The following is a 25787-nucleotide window of genomic DNA, read 5'->3' as shown; positions in this document are numbered from 1 at the left end:
AAATCTTGATTGATGTCTAAATAATTATTGAAAAAATGTACAAAAGGAAGAGAGATCCGTCGAAATCAAAGGACGATGGAGATGCAAAAAAGCAGATGGCTTTCCTGCAGGAGTTGTTGCGCGACGACAGGGAAGGCGCCGCGCAGCCCGAGCAGTTCAACATTGTGCAGGAGTATCACCAACTGAAAGCGGAGCTGCTCAAACGGCTGCAGGTGAACCAAGAGCCGCCAAGGCAGATCGGCCGAAGGTCTGTTGTAGGGTTGCAGCCAAAGAGGAAGGAACTTTTACCTCCAATCAAGACTTGCCACAAAAAGAAAACAGCAAAGGTTGATAGTTTTTAATAAAATTAATAAAAATATACAAAATTGAATTTATATTTTAGAAAATTAGCAGACCTTACACAGAGATGATGCAGCAGAGAATCGAATACAGGAAAAAGCTTCTCGAGTACCTGAATGATGGTGGCGAAGAGGGCGAAAGTGAAGAGAACAGGTCGGAGAGGCGCATGCGGAGGTATCGACGATATGTCCAGCATGGCATAGGCACGGAGCATATTGCGCCTCTCCAACAAAGTTTCATCAATAGAATTCTCAGTCTCATACCAACAAGGTCTTATTTTATTTTTTAATATAAGGAAAATAGCTCATATAATTAATTTAGATCGTTTTAGTTAAAAATTTTAAAATTGGGTAAAATTACTTTTACATTTTGCAACAAAAAAACGGTTTCTATAGGTTAAAGAAAAATTTCAAAGATGATCTGCAAACACTCCTTACCGAAGTGCAAAAGGAATTCATCCAAGAGGTCAAAGTTTCTGTCGTTGAGTATGTTTTGCACCACAAGAACAGCGCCCTGGAAGTTTTCCCTGATGCACGGCCAAGGCTCAGTTCTGTGGAGCGAACGAGGCAGGCCATCGCTGACAAAAAGCGCAAGGAGGCGGTTTGTAGAACGCGAAACTACGTCCGCAAAAACTTGCACGTCGTCAATAAATGCATCTTACACGTGCTAGACCTTTGGCACAAATCATACAGGTAAATGTTTTCAATTTCATAATTAAATCTATAGAAATAATTATTAAATTTTTAATAGTGACATTCGCTTAGTTGATTTGAAGGAGCTGAGTTCTGTAGAAAAGGCGCTCGAGTTAAAACCGTTCAAGGAATTAATTGGCAAGCAAATCCAGACAGCGGTTTTGTATTTGAAGAATAACTGGTTTCCATCTTTGGAGGCAATTTTTCTCCAGGTACGAGGAATCAAGAATGTATATATATATATATATCAAGTTTAAAAATTATTTAAAACTAGGGCGCGAGGAACCGAATTTTGCCTCCGGCAACTGCCGAAAAACAGAGGAGGGATTTTTTCGAGTGCGTTGCCACGATAATGACAAGCCAAATACAACATCTCTGTATTGCATCAATCAAAGATTTCACGGAGTTTATCTGCGATACAAAAGTAAAAATAATTCTTATTTCAATAATAAATGAAATTTAATAAAAAAAATTTGTCTCTAGTCAAGGAAAAACAAGGGCTTTGTGCTTGAGGTGGCTTACAGGAACAAAGTGGTCGTCTTCGATCCGTCTTTTTCGGCATACAAGCAAGAAATTTTAAATCTGATCGACAAATTCAAAGACGCGGTGTCGAGAATCCCGCGAATTGAAACCGTTCTCGTGGAAAAACTGGGGCTGCAGCCGCTTCCGCAGGAGGGACGCCTTCTAAAGGTACGTATTATGCAACCGGCACGACAGGTATGCCGAGCAAAAAGCCTACACAGAATTCTGCAGGCAAGGCAGTTCTCGCAATTTTAAACTGCCACGATTTTTTATACAAATTAAAAATTAATTCAAATTTTAATATTTAGCCCATAATTCCGGAAAAAATAATAAGACAGGCGAAAGAGACTCTGATTGCAAATCTAGAGGAGCAGCGAATTCTGCCAGAGATGCGAATTCAGGATTTTGACAACTACATCAGCTTAATAAACGGAGAAGTATGGAAAGGAATTTGAAATAAAAATCAACTAATTATAAAAAAAACAGTGGCAAGAGGAAGTGGACCATTTTTTGCGTAACAAACAGTCTTACGAGGAAATGGTGGCCAGGGTGACCGAGTTGCACGATTTGAGCCAGACGATTCCGTGCGACACGTGGCTAGTGGTGGACGCGGGACTTTTCGAAGTCCACCGAGGTCCTCTGGTGGTGGCGCTCGTTCAGGCTGCCATCGCCCTCAGAGATCAACTTCTGGCACACATGCGAGCTGAGCACTTGGCTCTTTCGTTCAAGTAATTTTTATAAAATTCATTTTTAAATTAAGAAAGAAAGAAAAAATGTCACAATAGATTGAGTGAAGAATATGAAGAAATTGCGACGCGCGCCTTGAGCCCGCCTGCCAACACGGCCGAACTGATGGATTTGAAGGAATTCGTGCATCAAGTCGAGTCGAGCACGTTGGCCCAGTTGGAGGAACGACTGCGCCAGGTTTGTCTGTCGATGCTGTTTCTGGTCGACCACATGACCGTGGTGCCGGCCGAGGTGAAACAGAACGCGGCTCCGTTCAAGTGGTACGGCAAAATGCCCGACGTCCTCCTGGAGCATCAGGAAATCGTTTTGAAGAAAACTGCAGAGTACCAACAAGCACTAAAAGTAAAGAACTCCCTCGATTCGCTAACGATGGCTTTAAATTAGAATTAAAAAAATTCAGGTCAGAACGCAAAATTTCGTCGAATCGCTTTCCCAGCAAGAACGATTGGTGGCCGAATTTCAAACCCTGGGCGACATTAACGAACTTCCAAAGTATTTGCAACGCGCTCGGACTCTCCAGTCAAGACTAAACGCGGCTCTGACAGACATTCAGCAGTTCAACGCCGAGGAGGTCGCTTTTGGCTGGGAAACTTCGCAATATCCGCTCAGGGAACAAGTAATTTAATTTTTGTTTAATAAAAAATAATTAAAAAAGGTTTCTGAGCAATTGGGACCATATTTGGAGCTTTACGAGACGGCGAACGGGTTTATTACAAAACACGAGCTGTGGATGAGCAGCCAGGTGGGCGCTTTTCACCCAGCGGTGATCGAGGCTGAGGCGGAACACTTTTGGCAGACGGTCCAACAATTGGAGAAAACTTTCACCGATATTCTGATTGTGAAACAATTAATAAGCAAAGTATATAATTAAAACTAAATAAAGAGCTGCAATGTGAGTCGAAATAAATTTCAAAGGTGCACCAACGGATCGAAGAGTTTCGCGACAATTTGCCCGTGATCCAGACTTTGGGCAATCCGGACATGAAAGAGCGACATTGGGAGAAAGTTTCGGAAATAGTCGGATTTCCTCTGAAGGCCGACACAGCGCTGACCTTGGCGCGAATCATTGACTTCGGTCTCGGCGACTACAACAGCAAATTTCAGGTCATAAGCGAGTCGGCCACGAAAGAAAATAATTTGGAAAAGGCTCTGAATACGATGATTGCTGAATGGGTCACCATGGAATTTTCCATCGTGCCGTACAGGTTGGCGTGTCGTTATTATTATAAATTTTTTTAACCAGTTACGAAAATAATTTTATCTGAAAGTTCTCCATAAGGATAATCCAAATTTTGTAGATATTTCTTGATTTAATTTTACAATTAATAGGGATGGGGAAAAATTTGGTTTAGTGCAATTTTTGTAAAATTTAGTCAAGCCAATTTGGAGAAAAAATGGTTACAGAAAATTTCCTTAAAGATATTGTTCATTTTTAAAATTTCAGTTTTCAGTGTTAATTAAATCTTCTTGTTATATCTCCTTGGAAATAAAACCCTTGCCAAAGAAAATAAAAAAAAATCATCCAAATTCGCTAGGTTATTTTTTTTTTTTTTTGGCAGAATTAATAATGATTTTATTTTTATTTTTAGGGAGAGTGGAACATACTTCTTATCCTCTATAGACGACATTCAGCTTCTTTTAGACGACCACATCGTGAAAACGCAAACAATGCGAGGATCACCCTACATCAAGCCATTTGAGAAAGACATTACGTAATTCTAAAAAAATTATTTAAAATGAAAATTAATTTCTATTCATAAATCAAAATAGTGAGTGGGAGACAAATCTGATGCTTCTGCAAGAGATTTTGGACAGTTGGATGAAGGTTCAGGGTACCTGGATGTACCTGGAGCCGATTTTCTCCTCCCCGGATATTAACGCGCAAATGCCTGAGGAGGGCCGTCGATTCGGAGCGGTTGACAAAATGTGGAGAGACATAATGAAGGTGGTTCTGACCGATTTGCACGTATTGGTCGTGGCCAAAATCGACAAAATGCTCGAACGTTTGCACAAATCGAGCGACCTGCTGGACGCAATTCAGAGAGGACTGAACGACTACTTGGACAAGAAACGCACATTTTTCCCACGCTTTTTCTTCCTTTCCAACGACGAGCTTCTGGAAATTCTCTCGGAGACAAAAGATCCATCTCGGTGAGAAAATAAGTAAGATTAAAAATAATGAGAGCATCACATATTATTATTTTTAAAGGGTGCAGCAAAATTTGAGAAAGTGTTTCCGAGGAATATCGAGATTGTCATTTACGGAGGATATGGCGATTTCGGCAATTATTTCGGCTCGGGGAGAGCAAGTCGAATTGGTGGAGGTCATTGACACTGCCTCGGCGAGGGGACAGGTGGAGCAGTGGATGCAACAGTTGGAAATCGGGATGAAAACGAGCGTGAAAAAGGCAGGCGCAAAAATAAAAATAAAGTGTTCTTAATTTAATCGATTGATTTCAGATGATTTCCGACTGCCAACGTGATGTTAATTTTGACGGGGACGGCCAGTGGGTTTTGCAAAATTCCAGCCAGGCCGTTCTTGCAATTTTCCACATCAACTGGACGCGAGAGACGGAAAAGGCGATAGTCGACGGAACTTTGAATAGTTTGCTCGCAAAATTTACAAAACACGTACAAGAGGAGACGCAACTACTGAGTCGAGAAATTTCTAGCAGCAACCGGTCGATGCTTGGTTATTATTTTTATTATTATTATTTTTTTTTAATTATTTGAAAATATTACTTGTAGGTTCTCTTCTGACACAAAATATTTACTGCCAAAATGCAATTCTGGCTCTGGTTAACAATCACGTCGATAAAGTTGAGAATTTCCATTGGATTACGCAACTTAGATATTATTGGGAGGTTGGTTGAGCAAAATAAATGTTTTCATTTAATTAAAAATTACATTGGAAAAAATACTAGGAAAAGGATATTTCAATTAAAATGCTGAATGCGAGTGTCGCTTACGGCTACGAGTACTTAGGAGACTTTGTGCGCTTGGTCTTGACCTCGCAAACGGTCCAATGTTTCCAAGCTATATTTGCTGCCCTTAAACTGAGTCTAGGTAAAAACTGATTTGATATTTAAATTTCAAATTCAAAGACCAGATTTTAAACAACAGGTGTTGTAATTGATGGGCCAGTGAGCTCGGGCAAAACCGAAAGCATTAAAGATTTGGCCAACATTGCCGCAAAACTTTGCGTTTGCATCAGTTGCTCGGCAGAAATGGATTGCATCACACTTGTGAAATTATTTAAGGTGAGCAGCAAATCTGTACAAATTTTAAATTCTCTAACAAATCTGTGTCAATTTAAGGGTGTTGCCTCGTCTGGAGCTTGGACTTGTCTTGATGAATTGGACAGACTGAGCGTGGAAACGCTTTCCTCAATGTCGCATCAAATTTTGGCAATTCAGAGAGCAACAAAAGCTAAAAAGGCGTTTGTGACTTTGGACGGCAGCAAAGTTCAACTGGACTCGACATGCTTGATTTTAGCTACACTCGGCAATTCAGGATCAGAAAAACTGCCAGCGAATTTAAGAGTAATCTTATTTGAATAGATTTTTTTAATATTTATTTTTACAATTATAGTCCTTGCTAAGACCAGTGGCAATGAAAATACCCTCAGTGAGGGTTTTGGCAGAAGTGGTTTTAACATCAAACGGATTTCGCGATGCAAAACTTTTGGCTAACAAAATGATGCAAGTTTTTAGTCAGTGTGCACGGAAACTGTCCCTGCAGACGCACTACGATCACGGTTAATTTAAAGAATTGCTGAAACGGCTAAAAAAATTTAATGTTCAGGTTTAAGGGCAATAAAATCAGTTCTCGACTGCGCCATAAAGTGGCGATTTACCAACAAAGACGATTCGGAAGGGAAAATAATTCGCAATGCGATTGAAAGCGTCAACAGCTCAAAATACACAAGCCACGATTTGAAAGTTTATCAGGTTTTAAAAAATAAACCACGGAATTTCTAACATTTAAAAATTAATTCTCTAAGGAAATACTGGCTGGCGTTTTCCAAAACGAGATGGAGGAAATTGACATTGACTTGAAAACGACCATTGAATCGGTTTGTCAAGACAGAGACTTGCAGGCGACGGAAAAATTCCTTGAATGCATTTTGAAAATGAACGATTTGCTCAAAGTGAAACAAGGAGTGATTATCTTAGGGCAGCCTTTTGCAGGAAAAACGACTGCCTACCAAGTTCTCGCGGCCGTTTTGAGTGAAATTGTAAATGAAAATTATTTGAAATGGTAAATATTTTTAATTTTGGCTTCAGGAAAAGAGAAAAGTTCAAATGACAATCATCAATCCAAAATCCATGACTCTGAACCAACTTTATGGAGCCTTTGATTCGATGACCCACGAATGGTCGGACGGCGTTTTGCCCAAGTGCTTCAGGCAAATGGCTTTGGCCGCGACCCCCAACAGGTTTTAAATCATATAAGAAGTTATAAAATTGAAAATTTTAAATCAGGAAATGGCTGGTATTTGACGGCCCCATGGACTCGTCTTGGGCAGAGAATTTAAACACGGTTTTGGATGACAGCAGGCGCCTTTTTCTCATGTCGGGAGAAAACTGCCATTTGCCGCAGGAAATGAACATAATTTTTGAGACGGACGAATTAAACAACGTGTCTCCAGCATTAGTTTGGACATTAATTAATGATAATATCAATTAAATTAAATTAAATCTTCAAGGTCTCGAGGTGCGGGATTTCATACGTCAGTTCCGAAGCTGTTGGTTGGAATGCAATTTTGAGCACCTGGATCAAAACTTTGCCAGCTGCACTGAAAGATTACTTGCAAATTATTCAAGACCTGTTTGACCGATTTTATCCGCCTCTAATAAATATGCACAAACAAGGCATTTTCAAGGCATGTTATATTTAAATTTTAAATGGACTTTTAAAATTAATCTGACATTTAGTCCGAGTTCCCATTCATGGAGTGCAATTTACTACGTTCGACGACAAGTATTTTTGATTGCTATGCAATTGAATTCACTGTAGACGACGGAAAGGACGAGATTTCAAGCATTGACATGAGAGCTCAACTTGAGGTTTGCTTGAACATAAAAATTATCAATTTTAAAATTTGACCAACGCAGGGAATTTTCTTTTACGCCTGCATCTGGTCTATTGGAGGAGCGCTCGACGCCGACAGCAGAGTGAAATTTGACAAAATATTCCGTGGCTTTTTAGCGAAGGAGTTCCCTCAAGAGTTAAATTCCGAGTACGGCATAGTGGACGAAATCCCTGCGCCGGTCAAGCCGTACATCTTTCCCATTCCTGATAATTTTTCCGTCTACAATTATCGATACTTTAAAGAGGTAATCTTGAAGTAAAAAATGTTGTGAACTAAAAACCAAAGGAATTTTTCAGGGCAAAGGTAAATGGAGGCCTTGGGAAGAGGATCTGAAAGGATCTCCTCCGATCCCACGAGACATCCCTGTCAACCAAATAATTGTACCGACTTTGGAAACTGTGAGGTGCTTGACGCTTCTCAACCAACTTGTCAGAAATAACAAACCTATAATTCTTGTTGGGCCCTCTGCAGTTGGAAAATCAATTTATATCACGGTATTAATATAATTAAAAATAAAATTTAAAAAATAAAAATTGATTGTGAACGAAAGGATTTCTTGGAGAACAAAGTTGACAAGAACGTTTACAAACCGCTGTTTGTGCTTTTCTCCAACAAAACCACTGCTCAGGAGATTCAAGATTTGGTCATGAGCAACGTTGACAAGCGGCGCAAAGGTTTGAATATTAAATTTGAGTACATTTTTTTATAAATCGATTTTTATAGGAGTTTACGGCCCACCTCTGGGCAAAAGGTGTCTCGTTTTTGTGGACGACGTCAACATGCCTGAAAGTGTCAACGGTTGTCAACCCCCGATCGAGCTACTGCGCCAGTTGCTGGACCACGAGACGTGGTTTGAAATTGCGACCGGTTCGCCGCAGAAAATCACGGACCTGCAGATTCTCTGTGCGATGGGCTCGGCGCCCGTTGGATTGGCGAAAACGTCAACAAGATTTTTGCGGCATTTTTCAGCAATTTCCATCAACGAATTTGAGGAATCGACCCTGGTGGCGATTTTCAGCCGGCTCATGCTCTGGCACTTGGACACTCGGTTTCCATAATATTTAAATCGAAATTAATTTTTTTTTTAAACATAATTTTCTGCAGAGGGTTCAGCAAAGAGTTTGATCCGTCAATAGACCAAGTTGTGGCCGCGACGTTGAAGGTTTACACAACTACAAAGGGCTTTTTAATGCCAACCCCTTCGAAATGCCACTACATTTTCAATTTGCGTGATTTTTCAAGAGTGATTCAAGTAAAAATGTTAAATATGTTAAAAGACAGAAATGTATTTTATTGTTTAAAGGGTGTTTTGCTGTCTGTTCCGGAGGCGATTGAAGACTTGGCAGCCATGAAGCGGCTGTGGGTCCACGAGGTTTTGCGAGTTTTCGCCGACCGAATGCCAGACAAGGCGGACAGAGATTGGCTTCTTCAGGTGGTTAGAGAGACGTGCATCGACAAACTGGGAAACGACATGGATCAAATGTTCAAGCACTTGACCAGCAACGACCAGCCGGTGCGAATTACAATTATAGTTTAATTTTAAATTATTCAAATATTTCTAAAGGTTACGGAACATGCGCTGCGGCAGTTGCTGTTCTGCGACTACGCAAACCCAAAAGCTGACTCGCGGAATTACAGTGAAGTTCACGAATTGGAAAATTTGCGCAGCGTGGTCGAACGGTGCCTCGGAGAATTCAACAGCATGACAAAAAAGCCAAGCGATTTGGTTATGTTTAGGTCAATATTTTTTTAAATTTAAAAACAAGCAACTTAAATTTTAATAATTGAATTCTGAGAAAAATTAATTAATTAATTATGCTTTAGATACGCAATGGAGCATCTCTCGCGAATATGCAGACTTTTGAAGCAACCCCGCAGCCATGGACTGTTAATTGGCCCAGTTGGACTTGGCAAACAGTCTTTGGCAAGATTGGCTGCGTCTATTTGCTACTACGAACTCTATCAAGTATTCAAAATTTTCAAAATTATTTTATTAATCTTGATAAAACTGTTTGAAATTTGTTCAGCCGGATATAAATAAAAATTATTCAATGGTAAAATGGCGAGAGGATATCAAGGAACTGCTCATCAGAAGCGGCACCTCTGATCAAAATGTTGTTCTCCTCTTCTCAGATGAACAAGTATAATATACTGAATTTTCATTTAAAATGCTGATCGCCAGTCAATTTTATTTTTGCGTAGGAAAAGAGCGAAGTTTACTTGGAGGATTTCAATCATTTGCTTTGCATTGGTGAAATTTCGAACTTAATCACGGCGGATGAGAAGACGGAAATTGTTGAAAAAATGGGAGAAATCGACAGACAGAGAGACAAATCAGTGCAGGTATTTGAAAAATAATAACGAAAATCCTTTTTAATTTGAATTTAAAAAGACTGACGGTAGCAACGCGGCCTTGCTGAACTTCTTTTTGCAAAAACTGAGGGATCAATTACACATTTTAATATGTCTCAACCCTGATTCGGAAAACTTCAAATCGCGGTTGCAGAAGTTTCCTGCGCTTATCAATAACTGCACGATGAACTGGTTTTTGGTAAGATCTTAAATTTTTTTACACAAAATAAGAATACAGATAATTCGAAACAAAGAACTGGCCTGACGATGCGTTGCAAGACGTGGCCGAAAATTTATTGGGCGAAGTCGGTCTGGAGCCAAAAGAGTTGCAAATTTGCATTGAACTGTGCAAGAAATTCCACGCGGACGCCCAAGTTCTTTCAAACCTTGCGAAAAACGAAATTTTTAGTCTAATTACACCAACGACGTATATCGAGTTTCTCAAAACGTTCAAGCAGATTTTACTTCAAAGGCGAAGGTTTTGAAAAATGGATTTTCACGTTACCGTTTGAATTTCACGAAAATGCATTTCTCAGATCGGCGATTGAGGAGCAAGACAAGTGCAACACGGCTGCAGAAAAGATTTTGGGCGCCGAGAAGGAGGTTCCTGAGATGCAGGAGGAAATTCAAAATCTGATGCCGAAACTGCGAAAGTCTTCCGAGCTTGTGGAGCTCGGCTCGGTGGCAGTTGAAAATGAGACCAGAGAGGTTGCGGAGGTAAAAGTTTCGTTTCAAACTCAATTTGGGCCAAAAATAAAACTGAATTGCTGACAGGCCGAGCAAACTGTTCTGACTGACAGGGAATCGGTGGAAGCAAAAAAGGAACAAGTTCGAGTCTTACAGGAAGAATGCGAGTCGAGTGTGGGTGAAATGCTCGGGCCTCTGGAAGAGGCAACTGCAAGTTTAGAAACCCTGCCAATGGCCGATATTTCTGCACTGAGGGCGATCAAAAGTCCGCCGAAAAACCTCAAACTACTCATGGAAGCAATTTGCTTGATGAAAGTTGGGATTTTTTTTTACATGAAATTAAATTTTTTTCAACTCGATAAATTTCAGGATGCAAAAGCTGAAAAGGTTGCAAATCCAAACGCGCCCGGCAAGACGATGGACGACTACTGGGGTCCAGGAAAGAAACTTTTGGCCGACCAGAAGTTCATCGAGGGTTTGATGCAAATCGACAAGGAAAATATTCCGTCGAAAGCGTCAAAGCAAATTCAGGAGCGAATTATTTCAGACGAGACTTTCGAGCCGGAAAAATTAAAAGCCATTGCACCTGTGGCGGAAAGTACGATTTGAATTGATTCAAAAAAAGTTTTACTGAAAAAAAAATCTATCAGTTCTGTGCAGATGGGTGATTGCTTTGTACAATTACGACGTGGCAGTGAAAACGGCCGCTCCAAAGAGGCAAGTGATGGCTGAGGCGAACGACGACCTTCAAAGCGCGAATGCTGTTTTAGAGGTGCCGATTTTATTTTGGTTTTTTTGAAGACTAATTTTTATTTTTCGGAATAAAACAGGAAAAAGAGGCGGTATTGCGGGAGGCCGAGAGCAAGTTGACCGACGCGAAAGCGGATTTGGTGCAGGCCCAGGCGCAAAGGGAAGAGCTGCATTCGCGACTCGAGTTGTGCCAGAAAAAGATCAAACGCTCGGAAGAACTGCTCGCGGCCCTTTTGAGCGAAACTGGCAAATGGCAAACGAGGGCTAAGGAACTTGCCGAGAGTTACAAGCACATCACAGGTGCGTCGAAACTTTCAAGAAAATAATCTGAATATTGAAATTATTCAGGTGACATGTTGATTTGCGCCGCGTCGATCGCTTATTTGGGCCCGTTTGGCCCCCGCTTGCGCCACGAACAGACCACAAAGTGGGTGGAAGAAGTTAACGCCCAAGGTTTTGAATGTTCTGCAAAGCCTGCGGAGTTCCAATTGAGCTCCATCTTGGGCGATTCTGTCGAGTTGCTCGATTGGAATAATATTGGACTGCCGCTGAACGATGCTTTTGTTATGGGAAGCGCCATTATAACAAAGTATTTAAAATTAAAATAAAATCGTTGCAATTAAAAATTAATTAACTTTAGATTCTCTGGAAAGTGGCCGCTTATATTTGATCCGGACGGACAGGCAAATAGGTTTGTTTAGGGAAAAAAATTAATAAAAAGTCTCAAAGTTGGCCATTTTCAGGTGGATCCGAGCAATTGAGGCGCCAAATCAGTTGCAAGTCCTTCGGCTTTGCGACTCGGACTACATAAGAAACTTGGACGCGTGTGTCCAAGGCGGAAAAGCTGTATTAAAAAATACTGTAATTTAACACCCAATTATTTTTAAAAATTTCTTATCAGGCACTTTTGGAAAATATCAGCGAGGAGCTGGACCCTATTTTGGATCCATTGTTAATGAAGCAGACTTTTAAACAGGGATCGATTGTGGCAGTCAAAATTGGAGATTCCAATGTCGAGTACAACCCCAATTTTAAGTAAATTTATTTACTCAAAACAACGCGGAAAAGAATTGATGACAATGATTTTATTAGGCTTTACATTACGACTCGAAAACGTGATTTAAAATTGTCTCCTGAATTTGCTTCGAAAGCGAGTCTGATCAATTTTGCGCTTACGCCGAAGGGATTGCAAGAGCAGCTCTTGTCAGTAACTGTGCAAAGGGAAAGGCCCGACCTCGAGTCGGAAAAGTCACAAATCATGACTTCTGGGGCCGATAATTTGAGGTGATTTTAGCGATAAAAAAAAATTGAAAAGTTACGGAAAAATGGAATTGAATTGATTCTAGGCAACTTCGAGAGCTCGAAAACAAAATCTTGGACGAGATTTGGACATCGAACGGCGACATCCTTGAGGACGACATGGCCGTGCAGGCCGTCTGCCTGGCCAAAACGTTGATCAACGAGGTCATCGAGAAGAAGACCAACAACGAGCTGACCGAGGTGGCAATTGACAAGTCGCGTTTTGCTTACGAACCGGTGGCGGAACACGCGAGCAATCTCTACTTCAGCTTAGTGCAACTTCTGGCCCTGGAGCCCGTTTACAAATTTTCTCTGACTTGGTATGTTGACTTATTTACAAACGTCATCGACACAACGGAGCGCGTCGAGGATTTGCAAAAACGCATGCAGGATTTGAGCGTTGAACTTTCACTGGCCCTTTACAAAAACGTGCTGCCCTGCATTTTCGAAAAGGTTGCGACTTTTGAATTTAATAGCAATGACTGATTTCTTTACACCAGGACAAGCAAGTGTTTGTCATTTTGCTTGCAAAGGCGATGGGAAAGCTAAATCTGGATGAGGAGGAGTGGAAGTTTTTGGTGGAAAATGAATTTGATGAAAGCGAGAATGGAGATGGAAATCGATTTGACTGGCTTCCAAATTCCTACTGGCGAAAGTTTCAGGCTCTTTTCAAGATTCCAGCTTATCAGGTTGAGCTTATTTTGTTAGAATCGATTTAACAATGTTAATTCTCTTTTAGAGCATCAAGGACCATATGGAACAGAATGAAAGTCTATGGATGGATTTTTACAATACACCGAGCAAGGGAATTGATCTTTGCCCAGTAAAATTCGAAAAGTTCAAAATTTTGGCAATTCTTAAATGCATCAGGCCTGATATGCTTATAAATGCAGCAACGAATTTAATTGAAGGTTTTGCTATATGATAAAAATTAGACGTCAAAATAACTATTTGTTTTCACTTTGTCAGAGTTTCTGGGTTCAGAATACACAGAGCCGCCAATATTCAATCTGCCCTCGTCGTTCTCCAGCTCATCGTGCAAGAACGCGCTGATTTTCATCCACCCTGCCAGTTCAGATCCAACTCTGACCCTGCTCAAATTTGCAGCAGATATGGTATAAATAATTAACTTTGATGTTGCATTTTAACCAATTTAAAATTTCAGCGAGTGACTCAAAAAATGCAAATTGTCTCTCTGGGGGAACATCAAGGCCTAGTTGCGGCCGGTTTGATCGAAGAAGCAGTCAAAATCGGTTCCTGGGTTTTATTGCAGAATTGCCACCTTGAGCCTGCATGGACGGTCCACTTAGAAAAGGTTTCAGGTTTATTTCTACATTCGAAATTACAAACTAAAGTTGAATTTAAGATTTGCGACGGACTCAACGCAGAGTCTACCCACCCCGAGTTCCGACTTTGGCTTTCGACGATTTCTTCGGAGAATTTTCCAGAGGCGATTTTACAAAGTGGAATTAAAATCGTATTTGACCCACCGAAAAAGCTGAAGGAAAACATGCTCATGTAAATTAGTTATTATTTTAAAATTATTAGAGATTTCTGAATTCTGTATTAGGTCTTTTACTACCGATCCAATTTCGGACTTAGACTATTTTGAGAGTTGCGCCCGAATGAGCTCTGAATTCCACAAACTTCTCTACGGCTTTTGCTTCTTCCACGCCCTGGCCATGCAGCGAACATCCTTCATGCCTCTCGGCTGGACGGAGCCGTATAAATTCACAGAGGCGGACCTCAGGTCCAGTTTGGTGCAATTGCAATCAATTTTACTTGAAGCAACAGTAAAATTCATTAATTAACCATAAAACTTGATTATAGCCTAAATTTTAAACAGGAGTTGCCCCTTAATTTAATTTACTATGTGGCCAGCGAGTGCTACTACGGTGGGTTGATGTTTGACCCGTGGGATCAAAGGTGCTTAGAAACGCTACTGAACGAGTGCTGTCGACCCTGTGTAGAGTCGTGCAACTTTTTCTGCGACAAAAACGGTTTGACCAGAGAATACAGTCAACATTTAATAATTACATTGAAATTTCAGAGTCGTTCAAGTATCCCATTAATCTGCAGTACGAAGAGCAACTCGGTCATATAAAAAGATTGTCGGTCCAAACAGAGCCGGAGCTTTGCGGCATCAGCAACAGCATTGGTAGAAAAAGTGATGAGGCTTTGGCCCAGAATTTGATTGCCAAATTGAATCATTCTCAGGTAGAAAAGTTTAACAACAATCATTTACTTACTGATAATTTTTTGTTTTTTAATTATTAGACCGGATTTATTTTTAAGGTAATCGGTTTACTTTAGAATTTGAGTATTAGTTAATTGATTTAAATCGAAGCCATTCAAAGAGATGTCGCAATACGAATCTGAGCAATTCCTGCTCGGAAGAGTCCGTGAAATAATTAGCGCACTTCCTGCAAAGTTTGATTTGCACTTGGCGATAGGAAAAATCAGTGGCGGTCTTGCGACAATCCTCATCCAAGACTTGATCCAATACAACGGACTGATAGAAGAAATAGCATTTTCATTGGAAAATCTAGTGGGAGCAGTCAAAGGTTGTGTGTTTAAAAACTCTCAAGGGAAAATTAAACGTTTGTCCTTGTCCAGGTCACGCCAAGATGCACATTTTGTTGGAGCAACTGGCACAAAGTTTGGCACAAAATAAAATTCCCGATTGCTGGAAATCAAAAAGCTACGCCTGTGTTAAGCCGCTTGACTCATTTATAACAAATTTGAATGAAAGAGTCAAATTCTGTCAAGTATGATAAATTTAAGCTATTTTTCACTCTTCATATCATATTATGATTTCAGGATTGGGTGGAAAATGGTCAACCAACAGTTTTCTGGCTTCCAGGGTTTTTCATACCCAACAGCTTCTTGTCTGTTTTGCTATCAGATTGCAACGCAGAGGTGTTTGACCGACTCGACATGGAAAAAGTGGCAATTGATTGCGAAGTACGTCAATTCTCATTAATAATGCATCGTTCTCATAAAAAATTCCGAAACAGGTTTTGCAAGGCGAGAAGGATATCGACCGAGGAGTAATTGTGTCTGGACTTTACATAAATGGCGCACAGTGGGACATGGAAAATGGCCGCTTGGCTGAAATTGAGAGTAATAATCCCTTCAATGTATTCCCTAAAGTAGGCATTTAATTGTTGGATTTATAGTTTTATTAATGAAGTTTTTATTTGCGATCTAGGTCTGGTTGAAGTCGTTTCTCTTAGCGGACGATTTTGATGCGAAAAAATACACTTGCCCGGTTTATCAAACGTCTGAACGCAAGGGATCTATAAACTCGACGGGTCTTTCTTCGAACTTCCTGTTTTCAGTCCAACTCGACACGATTGAAGATCCAAAGCACTGGATTCTGCGCGGAACCGCTTTAATTTGCCAACTGCCGGACTAATTTTAAAGAGTAGTTTGTTCGTAAAAATTGAAAAACGCATTGCTTACTTTTGCACTTTTACAAGAGTTACCGTTTATATTATTTTAATTATTCAAATTAACACGCAATCATTAAACTAGTACACGGATTGAAGTTGGGAATAAAAGAGTTCGAGCGCTTGATGATGCACGTACCGTTGTTAGTAGCGTCCTGACCTGCCCTCTCTTTCCCTGGAGCGACTTCTGCGGCGCCTTTCCTTGGAGCGGGAGCGCTTGTCTCTGGGCGAACGGGACCTGCGACGAGGAGATCGAGACCTGCCAATTTGAAATTTGTTTCAAAACTGCCCTCACAATTATTACAAAGCGTTATTTAAAAAATAGCTTAAGGAAACACGACTCACTTATTAAATTTTATGTTCATACTCGCGATGTTCATTGAATTTGTTGGCCAATGAAAATAATGAGAAAAAAATTATGTGTTCTTCTGCAATACTGTTTAATTTTAAAATACTTTACCTGCGGCCACCACCCTTGCGTTTGCGGCTGTAAAGGTAGCGCCTCAGGTCGCGGGAAATTGGCTTCAAGTGCATGAAGTTGCAGAAACCACTGCGGGTGCACTCGCTGGAATGACACAATAAAAATTAATTAATATTTACTATCAATATAAACTGACTGATATTCATTGAAAGACAAAACTTACCCCATCTCATACTGGCGGCAGCAAGCTTCACGGAAATCGGTCACAGGGCTGAGTTCAGCATAAACTGGTCTTCCGCCAAACCAGCGGTTATTCAGGTCAGAAACTGCCCTTTCAGCATCTTCCTCTCTGCGGAATTTAATGTAGACGTTGCCCACCAAATGGTCACCCAAATTGTCACAAACATTCATCTCCTCGATTTCGCCGTACTGAAAAATTGATATTTATAGATTGAGTTATTTTATTTTTGGAAAGTTAAAGTGTTGAAAATATTTTTTTTTTCTAAACTGACCTTGTCTTCACTCTCAACAAAAACATCCTCGAAAAAGTTGTCGTAGTGTTCCTGCATTTCTTCATCAGAAACATTTGCAATCACTGAAAAAAATAAAAAAGTGGTGAAAACTGCCATACGCAGCAAAACAAGAATTGATCGGGGGAAAGAAATCATTATGAATACAAAATTTAATACAAACTTACAGTGGGATCCATCAGCCGACTTAGCCGAGTTCTGTGGATTGACGTATAAATTTTGTAGCAGGACAGTCTGCAAAGAGAGAGGTCATGTTTGCCCAATTGATCAGCTCAATTAAAAATTCATCATACCTGGCTGAAAGTTGGTTTGTTGTGTATTCGCGAGCAGCGGTCTCCATGCCGGCAAGCACCAATTTTGAAGTAGAAAGAACAGTTCACCCTGGGAAAGTTAAAATTTATGATTTATGTCAAATAATTAAGACAACTGACACATTTAAATGTGAAAAGAAACCCCAAAGGAGATTGCATTATTTTTACTGGGCCGGTTAGTAAACAAAAATTAGAACGCGCGTCGATGGCGCGGTCGAACACAGGTCGTGTCCCGTCCTGGTCTTAATTGCTATATTTTGCGATCCCCACAGCTCTAAAAATTATTCACTTACTTGTCCTTTTCAGTGCCGAAAATCGAGGCTAAATATTCAGCCATTTTTCCACAATATTCGGCGACAAAATGCAGAAAACGTGGAGATGCCGACACTCCGACGAATCGTTTACAACAACCAACAACAATGGAGTATGGACGAAAAAACAAGTTACAAGCTGGCCAACGTAAACTTGTGTTTTGGAAAGTTGGTAGTTTTGTTGTTAAGGAATGATCGACCGCGCCCCCCTTGTTTGTAGAAATTTCAGGCGCCTTATCTATACTGACGTAAAACGAAAATAAATAAATATTCCGTTTTTTTTTTATCAAAATTTTTACCTAAATCAGTCAGTCTAGATAATTTGTAACAGCCCAGCCTTAAAAAATTAATGGCAATAGGTATGTCTAGAGACTAGTGAGATGAAACAATATCGCATCATAGAAGACAACGGAGAAGAGAACAATTTTCTTTGCTTCTGTGAATACGTAAATCTAAAGAGGCAAAGGAGCCATCTCCTTGGGTGCTGCTGCGACTGCGAGCATGTTGACGAATATTTTGACCGGTTTTATTTAACTTAAACAATAATATTTCAATTATTATAATCTATTTCAACACAGGAAACTGACCAGACAAGCGCAACCGAACGACATCCACCTTAACATGTACCGAGTCCTTCAAGACCGATGTAGAATTCCGTGGAAGGGTGGCGCACGTCCTGTGCCCTTGGACTTCATCCTGCCAGTTTTCCTACTGCCTCTGCTTGGTCTCTTCGCATCTCTCAGCGTTTGGTGCACAGTTGCTGTGGCTCTCATAATTCCGTTCCTGATTTTCTACTCCAAAAAGTTCTACCAACAATATTTCCCACTTAACAAATTTTTTCTATCCTGGTCGTTGACCTCTGCTGTTTGTATGTTTTTCGTTTTTGAACTTATGATCATTCCTCGACTGGAGATTTTGCCCTCGGAAAACTTTCTTTTGATCGTTGCATTAGCAACAGGATTAGTTTTCCTTGTCAAAACTCGACTCGCTACCGTCAGTGTCAACCAGGAGAATGATGAAAAAGTTAGCCAAAAAGGATGTCCGATTGAACTGATGCACTGCAATATCTGCGACCACTACGTACTTGGAGGAGAATATCACTGCTATTGGTCAGTTTTATAATTATGTAATTTTTAGCAGTAAAATTCAGTGAAAAAAAATATTTGTATTAAAAATAATTCGAAATATAATTTTTTTTAACAATTCTTATTAAATATAACTTGAACTTTACTCGTAATAGGCTTTAGTAACAGAAAGTTCTTATTAAATCAGGTTGGATTGCTGCATTGGAAGCAAAAATATCAGACCGTTCATCACTGGAATGTTTTTCATCTCGGCTGCTTTGATCATCAACTCCTATTTAGTTCTTACTACAGCCTGTCACCCTTTTATGTTTTACAATTTTATTTTAGTCCCAGATGACTGCAGTGATGTATATTACGACTACAAGTAAGTTTGATATATTTATCAGAGTTAAGCATCAATTTTGATTTCTCAATATTTCCAGCATCGCCATCTGCTTTGTGAGTGGTGTCTACAGCCTCATCTTGGCAATAATTATTTTTGCTGCGTTTCTACGGCAAATCTATTTGAGAGCACTTGGATACACAAATTACGAGTGGTCGCAGCTTCCCTCCAGTGAAAAAAGCTACATCTGTACAAAAAATAGAACGAAGGGTAAAATGCAAAATATGCATGTGTGAACCTAGTTTTTGTAGTTCATATTGATCACTTTTGCAATTGACGCTTTCTCTGTTTGGAGTTAAAAGTAGCACAGTTGATAGAATTGTTGAATTGGGATTTCTGTTTATAAATTTATGTTATGTCAATACTAGTGAGAGCTGTGATTTCCAAAATTGAAAAAAATTCCTTCTGTTAAGTTCCAAGAACCTAATTAATAATGACTTTAAAATTCTGTACATTATTTATTGTGCCTTTTCTAATAATTCATAATCTAGGAAAATATTAAAATTCGATCTAATTACAAAGATTTAATTTAATAAAACATGAACAAAGTGAAGTAAATTATCAATCTGTATAAAGAAATTTTGTTTATAATTTCAACCTATATCACATGAGGCAGTTTTATAAGCTGGTTTGAGATTCGAATCATTATTAGCAAGTAATTTGAAGTTTTTAATCAATCGATTTTGTTTTATGAACTTCATACCAGGGAATGCTACATATTTACACATTTTAAAACAAACTTGAATTATTGCTACTTTTCAAATTTCAATCCAATCTGGTTTTCTCTTTGGCTCTCAAGTACTTCCAAATTTTAACCAAGAACAAAGCAATATTACCATCTTGTTCCAAGCCTCTCGCAAATTCTTTCACTTCAAGTTGTGGTTCATAGACAGTCATTGTTGATGTGTCGAACAAGATATGAAGGGTCTGCTGGCTTTGTCGATACGGAAACTTGAGCAACACTCTGTGGTTGCAATTGGTGGGAGACATGCTCAGCTGCATAAAGCTCGAAAACAAAGACTTAGCCACCTTAAGTGCTTCTATTTGATCCTGAAGAAAATTTAAATGAGTTGTAAATGGACATGAATTAAAAATGGATTAATTTACAGTTATTTTTCCATGTCTTTTTTCCATTTTCTTCTCTTCTAGACGCATCACCATCTGCTTTCGTTCAATCTCCAGGCCTTCGCAAACATTGTCGATTTCCTTCAGTTTTCGTTCCAAGTCTTCTCTGTCCTTTAAACTCGCCTCTTTAATACGCTGAGTCAAAATTTTTCGTTTTTTCTTGGCTTCTACAATTGACACTCCTGTTTCCTACATACATAAACATCAAATTTTGTTGATAGAAGTTTTTAAATTGGAAATTAAAAAAAAAATTGCGTACCTGCAGCTTCATTTTCTTTTCATTTAGTTCGCATAAGAGGTTTGAAACTCCGTCTTGAATGCATTTTGAAAGGTTTTTGGAATTATCCAAGGCGTCATTTTTTAACCTGGCTAGTACGTTTTTCTTGTAACTGATGAAGAATTCTTCGGCTTGAGCTCGACTTTTCGGCAGCTGGTGGAACATTTTTGCTGGCTCCAAATCTCACCAATCTAGAAACGCATCAGCCAATTTCAGCTCGAAATAAAATAATAATAAACATGAAATTTACCGAAATTCATTGAGCACAGATGTAACGGCACTGCGAGCGCGCGCTTTTCCTGGTATCACGTGACTTGGACAAAGTCTCTGATTGGTTGATGGGAGTGAATGTTTGGAAAACGCTGTGGTCTGATTGGCTAAAGCAGTAACCTCCTTGCCAGTAACCTTGGTGCTCGTCATCTAATTGTAAACAAAAAACAAAACAATCCTAACCGAACCGAATCCATCCACCACATCAAGCTCAAGGAGCAAGCAGCACCACATGTGTTTTGATTTTTTACTGTAGTAAATTGGACTTTTTGAAAGAGTGATGGATTATCAATGGATTCAAAACGTTTACTTTTTCTACGAAACGATCAGTTTGGAACTTACATAAGTTTATTTATGTGTACTTGTCAATCCTGAGCTGATTATATGTAGGTTAGGTATGTATGTATTTACCGGTATTTACATTGTTGATTATTATTAGTGTTAATTCATGTGTTATTTTGATATTGATAATACATAATTACGAATAATTAGTCAAACAATCTCTGAAATTGTGTGAAAAACTTTGAAATGGACCAAACGTAAATTTTTATGATGCATTTTTTAGCATACATAAATAAATTCGTTTACCGGCCAAGTATTTGTTCCGCTTTTTTTCTTCTTTTTTCTTCAGATTTTCAATAATGATTCATATAATATGATTTATTTTTTAAAAGAATGTAAGAATATATTGTTTAAGATTTTCAACTGATAACGTATATTTGAAATACATAAATCACATTTAAAATAATTTTTATTGTTGCCGTTTTTCAGATTTGCGCAAAACTTGAATCATGGTCTCGCAGGCTAAGTTTTCTGAGATGAGGTCTCAGTTTTCTAACCGGGACGCGCAACTCAAACCACCACCGCCGAAAAAGCCTCGGCAGAAAATAAATCTGCAATATTCGCAGTTAAACGTGCAAACCGTTGGTGCCTCATACAGCCAAGCTTCTACCCTTACGGATGCCCCGGCAAATCCAGCAGACACGCCAAAGGCCGAACCGGACACTGGTTGGAACTGGTCCGACGATGATGATGACATAGACACATCCGAACTGGATGCCTTGCTGTCCCAGTACGAGAGGCCTCCAGATCCGTTGGTTCAGAAGCAAGATTTGACCATCAAGAACCAGCGGGAGCAACCAAAGGTCACTGCAAAGCCACCAGTCAAAGTTGAGGCTAAGAACAAGGTGACTGTTGTGGAACAAAAAATTCAAAAGCACAAAGATGAAGTGCAGAAGAATGACGTGAAGATAATTAAAAAGCAGGTACTAACTTGAATAAGTTGAACTAGTTTTGATTATTTACATTTATAAAATTGTTTCAAGGATTTGAAAGTGAATAGTAACGACGCTACAGTTTCTACAACTTGTTCAGCTGTCTCATCAAGGAAAATCTCAAGTTCGAAAGAGTTGGCAAGGGCTGAAAAAATTCCTGAATCCTCGGAAGATGTAGTCGATGGCAATAGCTCTCTTTTAGACTTCCACTTTAAAGTTGTAGAAAGCTCGTAAGAATTTTAAATTTGAGAAATCCAAAAAAGTTTATTTTTATATTTGTTAGGTCATGGAAATTTTCTAAAAGTTTACCAGACGAAGAGTATGTTAACACCATGCAGTATGTTTAATTTTTTGTTTTTAAATTTTTAAATTATGAATTTAAAATTACAGGTTATTCTTGACTGAAGTGCCAAAAACTGAGACTCTCTTTGCTGACCTTTTTCGAGAATTAATGAGCGTTCCTCACTACAACCAAAGAAGTTGCATAGCTAAAGATTTTCAACATTATTGGGAAGAGCTTAGTGTTGTTTCTTGTGAGAGGTAAAATAAAATTTAATCTTCTTGATGAAAAACAAGTTAATGGAATAAAATCATATTCTAGTTATGGACATGAGGGAGCTCGAGACATTAGTCAACAGCTGCAAAAGCTTTCAGGTCTCCTAAAAACACCACATCTTATTTCAAAATTGGCCATCAGTCGGACCTGCGAGTTTGATGGGATCAGTTTTTGTGACAATACAGACCTGCCTCTGGTGCTCAACACTCCTCTGATCTTGCAGCAAGTGGCTCAAATCTGTGATATTATTGCTGTTCGAAGCGACTTTTTCTCCTTCGGGCCACTCATTTGTGCATCAATAAATTTCTCCACTAGTATTCTTCTCCATCAGAATAATAATGATTTGTAAAAATTATAAAATTCTTTTGTCATTTGAAGTAATTTTTCTGATTTTTAGGCAAGGTCTATGTTGCTGGATCTTGCGCAGATGTGCCAAAATCAAGCCGATACCCTGCGTCCTTATCAGCTTAGTGAGTGCCGTCCAATCAATCATTTCAGTCAACCCTGAGATCCTGACATCAAGCTGCAGCCACGAAAGCTCGGTGGCTTGCCTTGTTAGTGAAATTATTAAAAATCTGACTGTGATTGTCTTTGATGAGAATGTTTCAAACGGACAAAGGCAAAAAATACCAGACCAATTTTTGCAAGGGCTGAGAAATAGCTGTCCACAGAAACAGCTGTTTGCTTCTCGAGTGGCTGAAAAGTTGATCGAGTTGATGTCAAGCTTGCATTTTGCTCATATCAGCAAAGTTCCCTCTTGCCTATCATTGGTTGGATCTACCGAGTGCCTAAAATGCATATTCGCGCTTCTTGCTAGGATTTTAATCAGGAACAGTGTCCGCCACAGGCCAGGTAATTCGCGATTGATTTAAAAATTGAAAAATTCTAATATTAATTCTGCCTCTTTCTGATAGATGAGAAAAAAGATGAGCTTGCTGCTAGGTTTTCACTAGTTATGTGGTGGCTTTCGTCAGCAAATGGAAAATTTGTGGATTTGACTGAAAATCTCCGTGCTGAGCTTTACTACTTTTTGTCCACTCTTGCTAAAAAGAAACTAGGATCTCTGACTGGTATTATTAAGAAAATTGAGTTTCTATAATTAATAAAAATGATAATTTAATTTTAGGTGAAGCAGTAAACAACTTGCTCTCTACCTATGGGACATGGAGCGTCAAGAAAAATGGCAATCAAGAAGAAACGCATCGCATTGCTTCTGAATCCTCCACCCCACTATCTCCTCCCAACTGTAAAGAGACATTGAGTTGTAATTCAGTCGTGAAAACTGGGTCAGTGGATACAGTGAGTGCTTCAACATCAAAAATTGAAGCTGAAAATGCTTCTCCTAAACCACGTTCCAACAAAAAGCTTTCGCTCAAACTTCGAAAATGATTGAACATTTTGTTACATCAGCATTTAATTCTTATACCCTTATTTTATAAACAATTTTATAGTGCCTTCTATATCTCTCTATCTGTGTCTATCTATGGCAAATAAATTTGGAATATTTTTTTTATTCATACAAATCAATTATTGTCAATTTTTCCACAATTTTACTTGCTTGTCTGGATCAAGCATCTCTTACAGTACATTTATAAAAATATTTTTTTGTAGTAATGGCATGGCCTCTAAACACTTATCTCTATTTTTATAATCTATTAAAAAAAAATTAATAATTATAACTGCAAACAACTTTTCATTTTTATTAAGCACAAAAAATTATTGTGACTTATTATATATTTTTAAGTGATTCTGTGATTTAAGACATAGTCTAAAAAGGGTAATTCATAAACAAATTCAATTTCAACAGTTGCATGTTAACCAAATTTAAATTGTTTATTATTGGAACAGCTCAAAAAGTTTTGAGGGTAAAAGTGATGGCCTCTGCAGGTTTTTCGCGAGGCTTCGTAATGGCCATAATGGGGATGGGTGCCCGAATCTTCCTGCCGTGGATGCCGCTCTTCCGTTGCCACAGTCCCGAACGTGGTCTGTATCCTAGCCAACGCAATCTTTGAGCGCTGCCAATAGGGATACTTGAGTGGATCGCGTTTGAGATTCTACCAACTATTGCAATGCACTCCTGGTTCAGGAAAAACTCGCGCTTGGAAGGCAGGGTGACTAGAACTTCGTTGCCCACTTTCCGGCCAATCGTGGCACAACTACCTGCACTTTTGCAAAAGAAGGCGCCACGTCCAGGGTGCATCTCAACGCAGCACACTTTTGTGTTTTGGGGCAGAGCTCCAATAGGGTGGGCGTCACCTTCTTTTGGCCGGACAGGGATTCGAGGGATTTCGCTGTAGGTTGTGATGAGGTTGCCAGGCTTCATGTTTTCAGTAGCCATTATGTACCTAAAATTTGGAGTATTAACACGATTAGAGATGAAATTTCTACTTCTGTTTTTTCAGTGGTTGTAATTTTTTTACTGTGTAGTTTTTAATAAAGTTATTTCATACTTTTTTCAACTATATATATAATTATTAATTTGAAACATTCAAATTCAAAAAAATTATCACCTCAATTCATCTCCCTGCCCAACGAGGGCAACATGCCCAGTTCTGCAGCCATCCTCGATGACCTCGAACACCTTCTCGACCAATGGTGATCCATCCTTGGGTGCAAGTCGTTTCCAGTCGACCCAGTGATACTTGTGTTTGATTCCGCCACCAATGCCTTTGGCCACCATTCTTCCTGAGACTGGATCCCTGCCGCCCAGGTTAGTCACATTTAGGGGCTTCACAGTGTACTCTTCTGGGTAGTGGACAATTCTTCGGAATGCCTTGCCAGTGCCAGGAGCCGGCTTTTCGACGTGCTTGTAAGCCGATGCCCTTGAAGGCATGACTTGTAGGGGTCGAGGTGAAACAGCCAACCGGCTGCACAGTTTTACCAGCAAATTCATTTCTTTTTTTACCTGAAAGTGTGAATTACACATTATATTATAAATTAATACAATACATTTATGTAATCAAAATACACGCATTCTTATTAAAACATGCATAACTGACAATAGCAACGCTCACCCTTATGAATTGCTGAAGAACGTGGTTAAAAATAAAAAATAATTTGATTGAATGTTACAAAAAAAAAAAAAGAATTGAAAATATCTTAAAGCTGGCAAAATCGATTCACGAACTATTATATCTTCATCAAAACCACCTTTCAACCTCTTTAGTCCCTTTATTGATGAATTATTCTATTATTCCAATGTTCTTGAAACTGGTTGGTTTGATTTTTGTTTACAGTCGTATCTCGATCTCCAGCCACTGGAGCAGCACCGAGCACCAGAAACCCGGATTCATTTATATTCATTCATAAT

The 25787-nt window shown here is 39.3% G+C and overlaps 6 protein-coding genes across 10 annotated transcripts; 3 read left to right on the top strand and 3 right to left on the bottom strand.

The window, feature by feature from the left end:
• Positions 1–35: 35 nt before the first annotated feature.
• Positions 36–16515, top strand: LOC132195480 (dynein axonemal heavy chain 7-like). Its single transcript, XM_059617498.1, has 63 exons — positions 36–326; positions 383–609; positions 735–1031; positions 1090–1243; positions 1306–1455; positions 1515–1721; positions 1862–1990; positions 2040–2281; positions 2339–2642; positions 2701–2916; positions 2956–3159; positions 3216–3505; positions 3890–4012; positions 4071–4451; positions 4510–4699; positions 4761–4992; positions 5049–5164; positions 5225–5366; positions 5424–5560; positions 5618–5842; positions 5892–6057; positions 6105–6250; positions 6304–6537; positions 6587–6738; positions 6785–6956; positions 7009–7185; positions 7238–7369; positions 7418–7639; positions 7692–7889; positions 7946–8069; positions 8119–8443; positions 8500–8647; positions 8699–8908; positions 8960–9132; positions 9220–9361; positions 9598–9738; positions 9788–9946; positions 10002–10225; positions 10284–10455; positions 10522–10749; positions 10804–11032; positions 11085–11206; positions 11265–11484; positions 11533–11773; positions 11825–11875; positions 11928–12030; positions 12086–12219; positions 12277–12468; positions 12531–12936; positions 12984–13172; positions 13223–13394; positions 13453–13598; positions 13649–13798; positions 13850–14001; positions 14054–14276; positions 14330–14483; positions 14534–14700; positions 14761–14778; positions 14831–15047; positions 15100–15251; positions 15304–15447; positions 15501–15635; positions 15695–16515. The coding sequence occupies exons 1-63, from the start codon at positions 36–38 to the stop codon at positions 15899–15901; spliced, it is 11826 nt and encodes a 3941-aa protein (XP_059473481.1). The 3' UTR covers positions 15902–16515.
• On the bottom strand, positions 15945–17623 carry LOC132195360 (splicing factor U2af 38 kDa subunit). Of its 2 annotated transcripts, none has more exons than XM_059617302.1 (7): positions 17491–17623; positions 17180–17267; positions 17054–17120; positions 16869–16951; positions 16580–16785; positions 16396–16500; positions 15945–16194 (listed from the first exon to the last, which is right to left on the bottom strand). In XM_059617302.1, the coding sequence occupies exons 1-7, from the start codon at positions 17532–17534 to the stop codon at positions 16080–16082; spliced, it is 708 nt and encodes a 235-aa protein (XP_059473285.1). In that variant the 5' UTR covers positions 17535–17623; the 3' UTR covers positions 15945–16079. The 2 variants fall into 2 exon arrangements, with proteins under 2 accessions (XP_059473285.1, XP_059473286.1); XM_059617303.1 differs by having other exon boundaries at positions 15945–16173.
• A 74-nt stretch (positions 17624–17697) lies between these two features.
• LOC132195113 (palmitoyltransferase ZDHHC23-B) lies at positions 17698–19556 on the top strand. Its single transcript, XM_059616873.1, has 4 exons — positions 17698–18031; positions 18087–18617; positions 18781–18957; positions 19016–19556. The coding sequence occupies exons 1-4, from the start codon at positions 17889–17891 to the stop codon at positions 19209–19211; spliced, it is 1047 nt and encodes a 348-aa protein (XP_059472856.1). The 5' UTR covers positions 17698–17888; the 3' UTR covers positions 19212–19556.
• On the bottom strand, positions 19411–20740 carry LOC132195114 (uncharacterized). The gene is made up of 4 exons (XM_059616874.1): positions 20628–20740; positions 20360–20568; positions 20083–20289; positions 19411–20025 (listed from the first exon to the last, which is right to left on the bottom strand). The coding sequence occupies exons 2-4, from the start codon at positions 20540–20542 to the stop codon at positions 19741–19743; spliced, it is 675 nt and encodes a 224-aa protein (XP_059472857.1). The 5' UTR covers positions 20543–20568; positions 20628–20740; the 3' UTR covers positions 19411–19740.
• A 99-nt stretch (positions 20741–20839) lies between these two features.
• On the top strand, positions 20840–23993 carry LOC132195359 (uncharacterized). The gene is made up of 9 exons (XM_059617301.1): positions 20840–21042; positions 21419–21912; positions 21973–22151; positions 22205–22258; positions 22312–22461; positions 22523–22822; positions 22875–23329; positions 23392–23547; positions 23604–23993. The coding sequence occupies exons 2-9, from the start codon at positions 21439–21441 to the stop codon at positions 23864–23866; spliced, it is 2031 nt and encodes a 676-aa protein (XP_059473284.1). The 5' UTR covers positions 20840–21042; positions 21419–21438; the 3' UTR covers positions 23867–23993.
• Positions 23994–24284: 291 nt separating this feature from the next.
• On the bottom strand, positions 24285–25775 carry LOC132195197 (large ribosomal subunit protein uL2m). Of its 4 annotated transcripts, none has more exons than XM_059617025.1 (3): positions 25628–25775; positions 24988–25382; positions 24285–24822 (listed from the first exon to the last, which is right to left on the bottom strand). In XM_059617025.1, exons 2-3 carry the CDS (start codon positions 25368–25370, stop codon positions 24327–24329), a joined length of 879 nt encoding a protein of 292 aa, XP_059473008.1. In that variant the 5' UTR covers positions 25371–25382; positions 25628–25775; the 3' UTR covers positions 24285–24326. The 4 variants fall into 4 exon arrangements, with proteins under 4 accessions (XP_059473008.1, XP_059473010.1, XP_059473007.1 ...); XM_059617027.1 differs by having other exon boundaries at positions 25636–25768; XM_059617024.1 differs by having other exon boundaries at positions 25492–25757.
• Positions 25776–25787: the final 12 nt, after the last annotated feature.

Source organism: Neocloeon triangulifer, unplaced genomic scaffold, assembly GCF_031216515.1.
Source record: "Neocloeon triangulifer isolate White Clay Creek 2 clone unplaced genomic scaffold, ASM3121651v1 ptg000009l, whole genome shotgun sequence".
Taxonomy (NCBI): domain Eukaryota; kingdom Metazoa; phylum Arthropoda; class Insecta; order Ephemeroptera; family Baetidae; genus Neocloeon; species Neocloeon triangulifer.
Note: the sequence above shows the minus strand (reverse complement) of the source record. Positions and strands in the feature narration are given on the sequence as shown.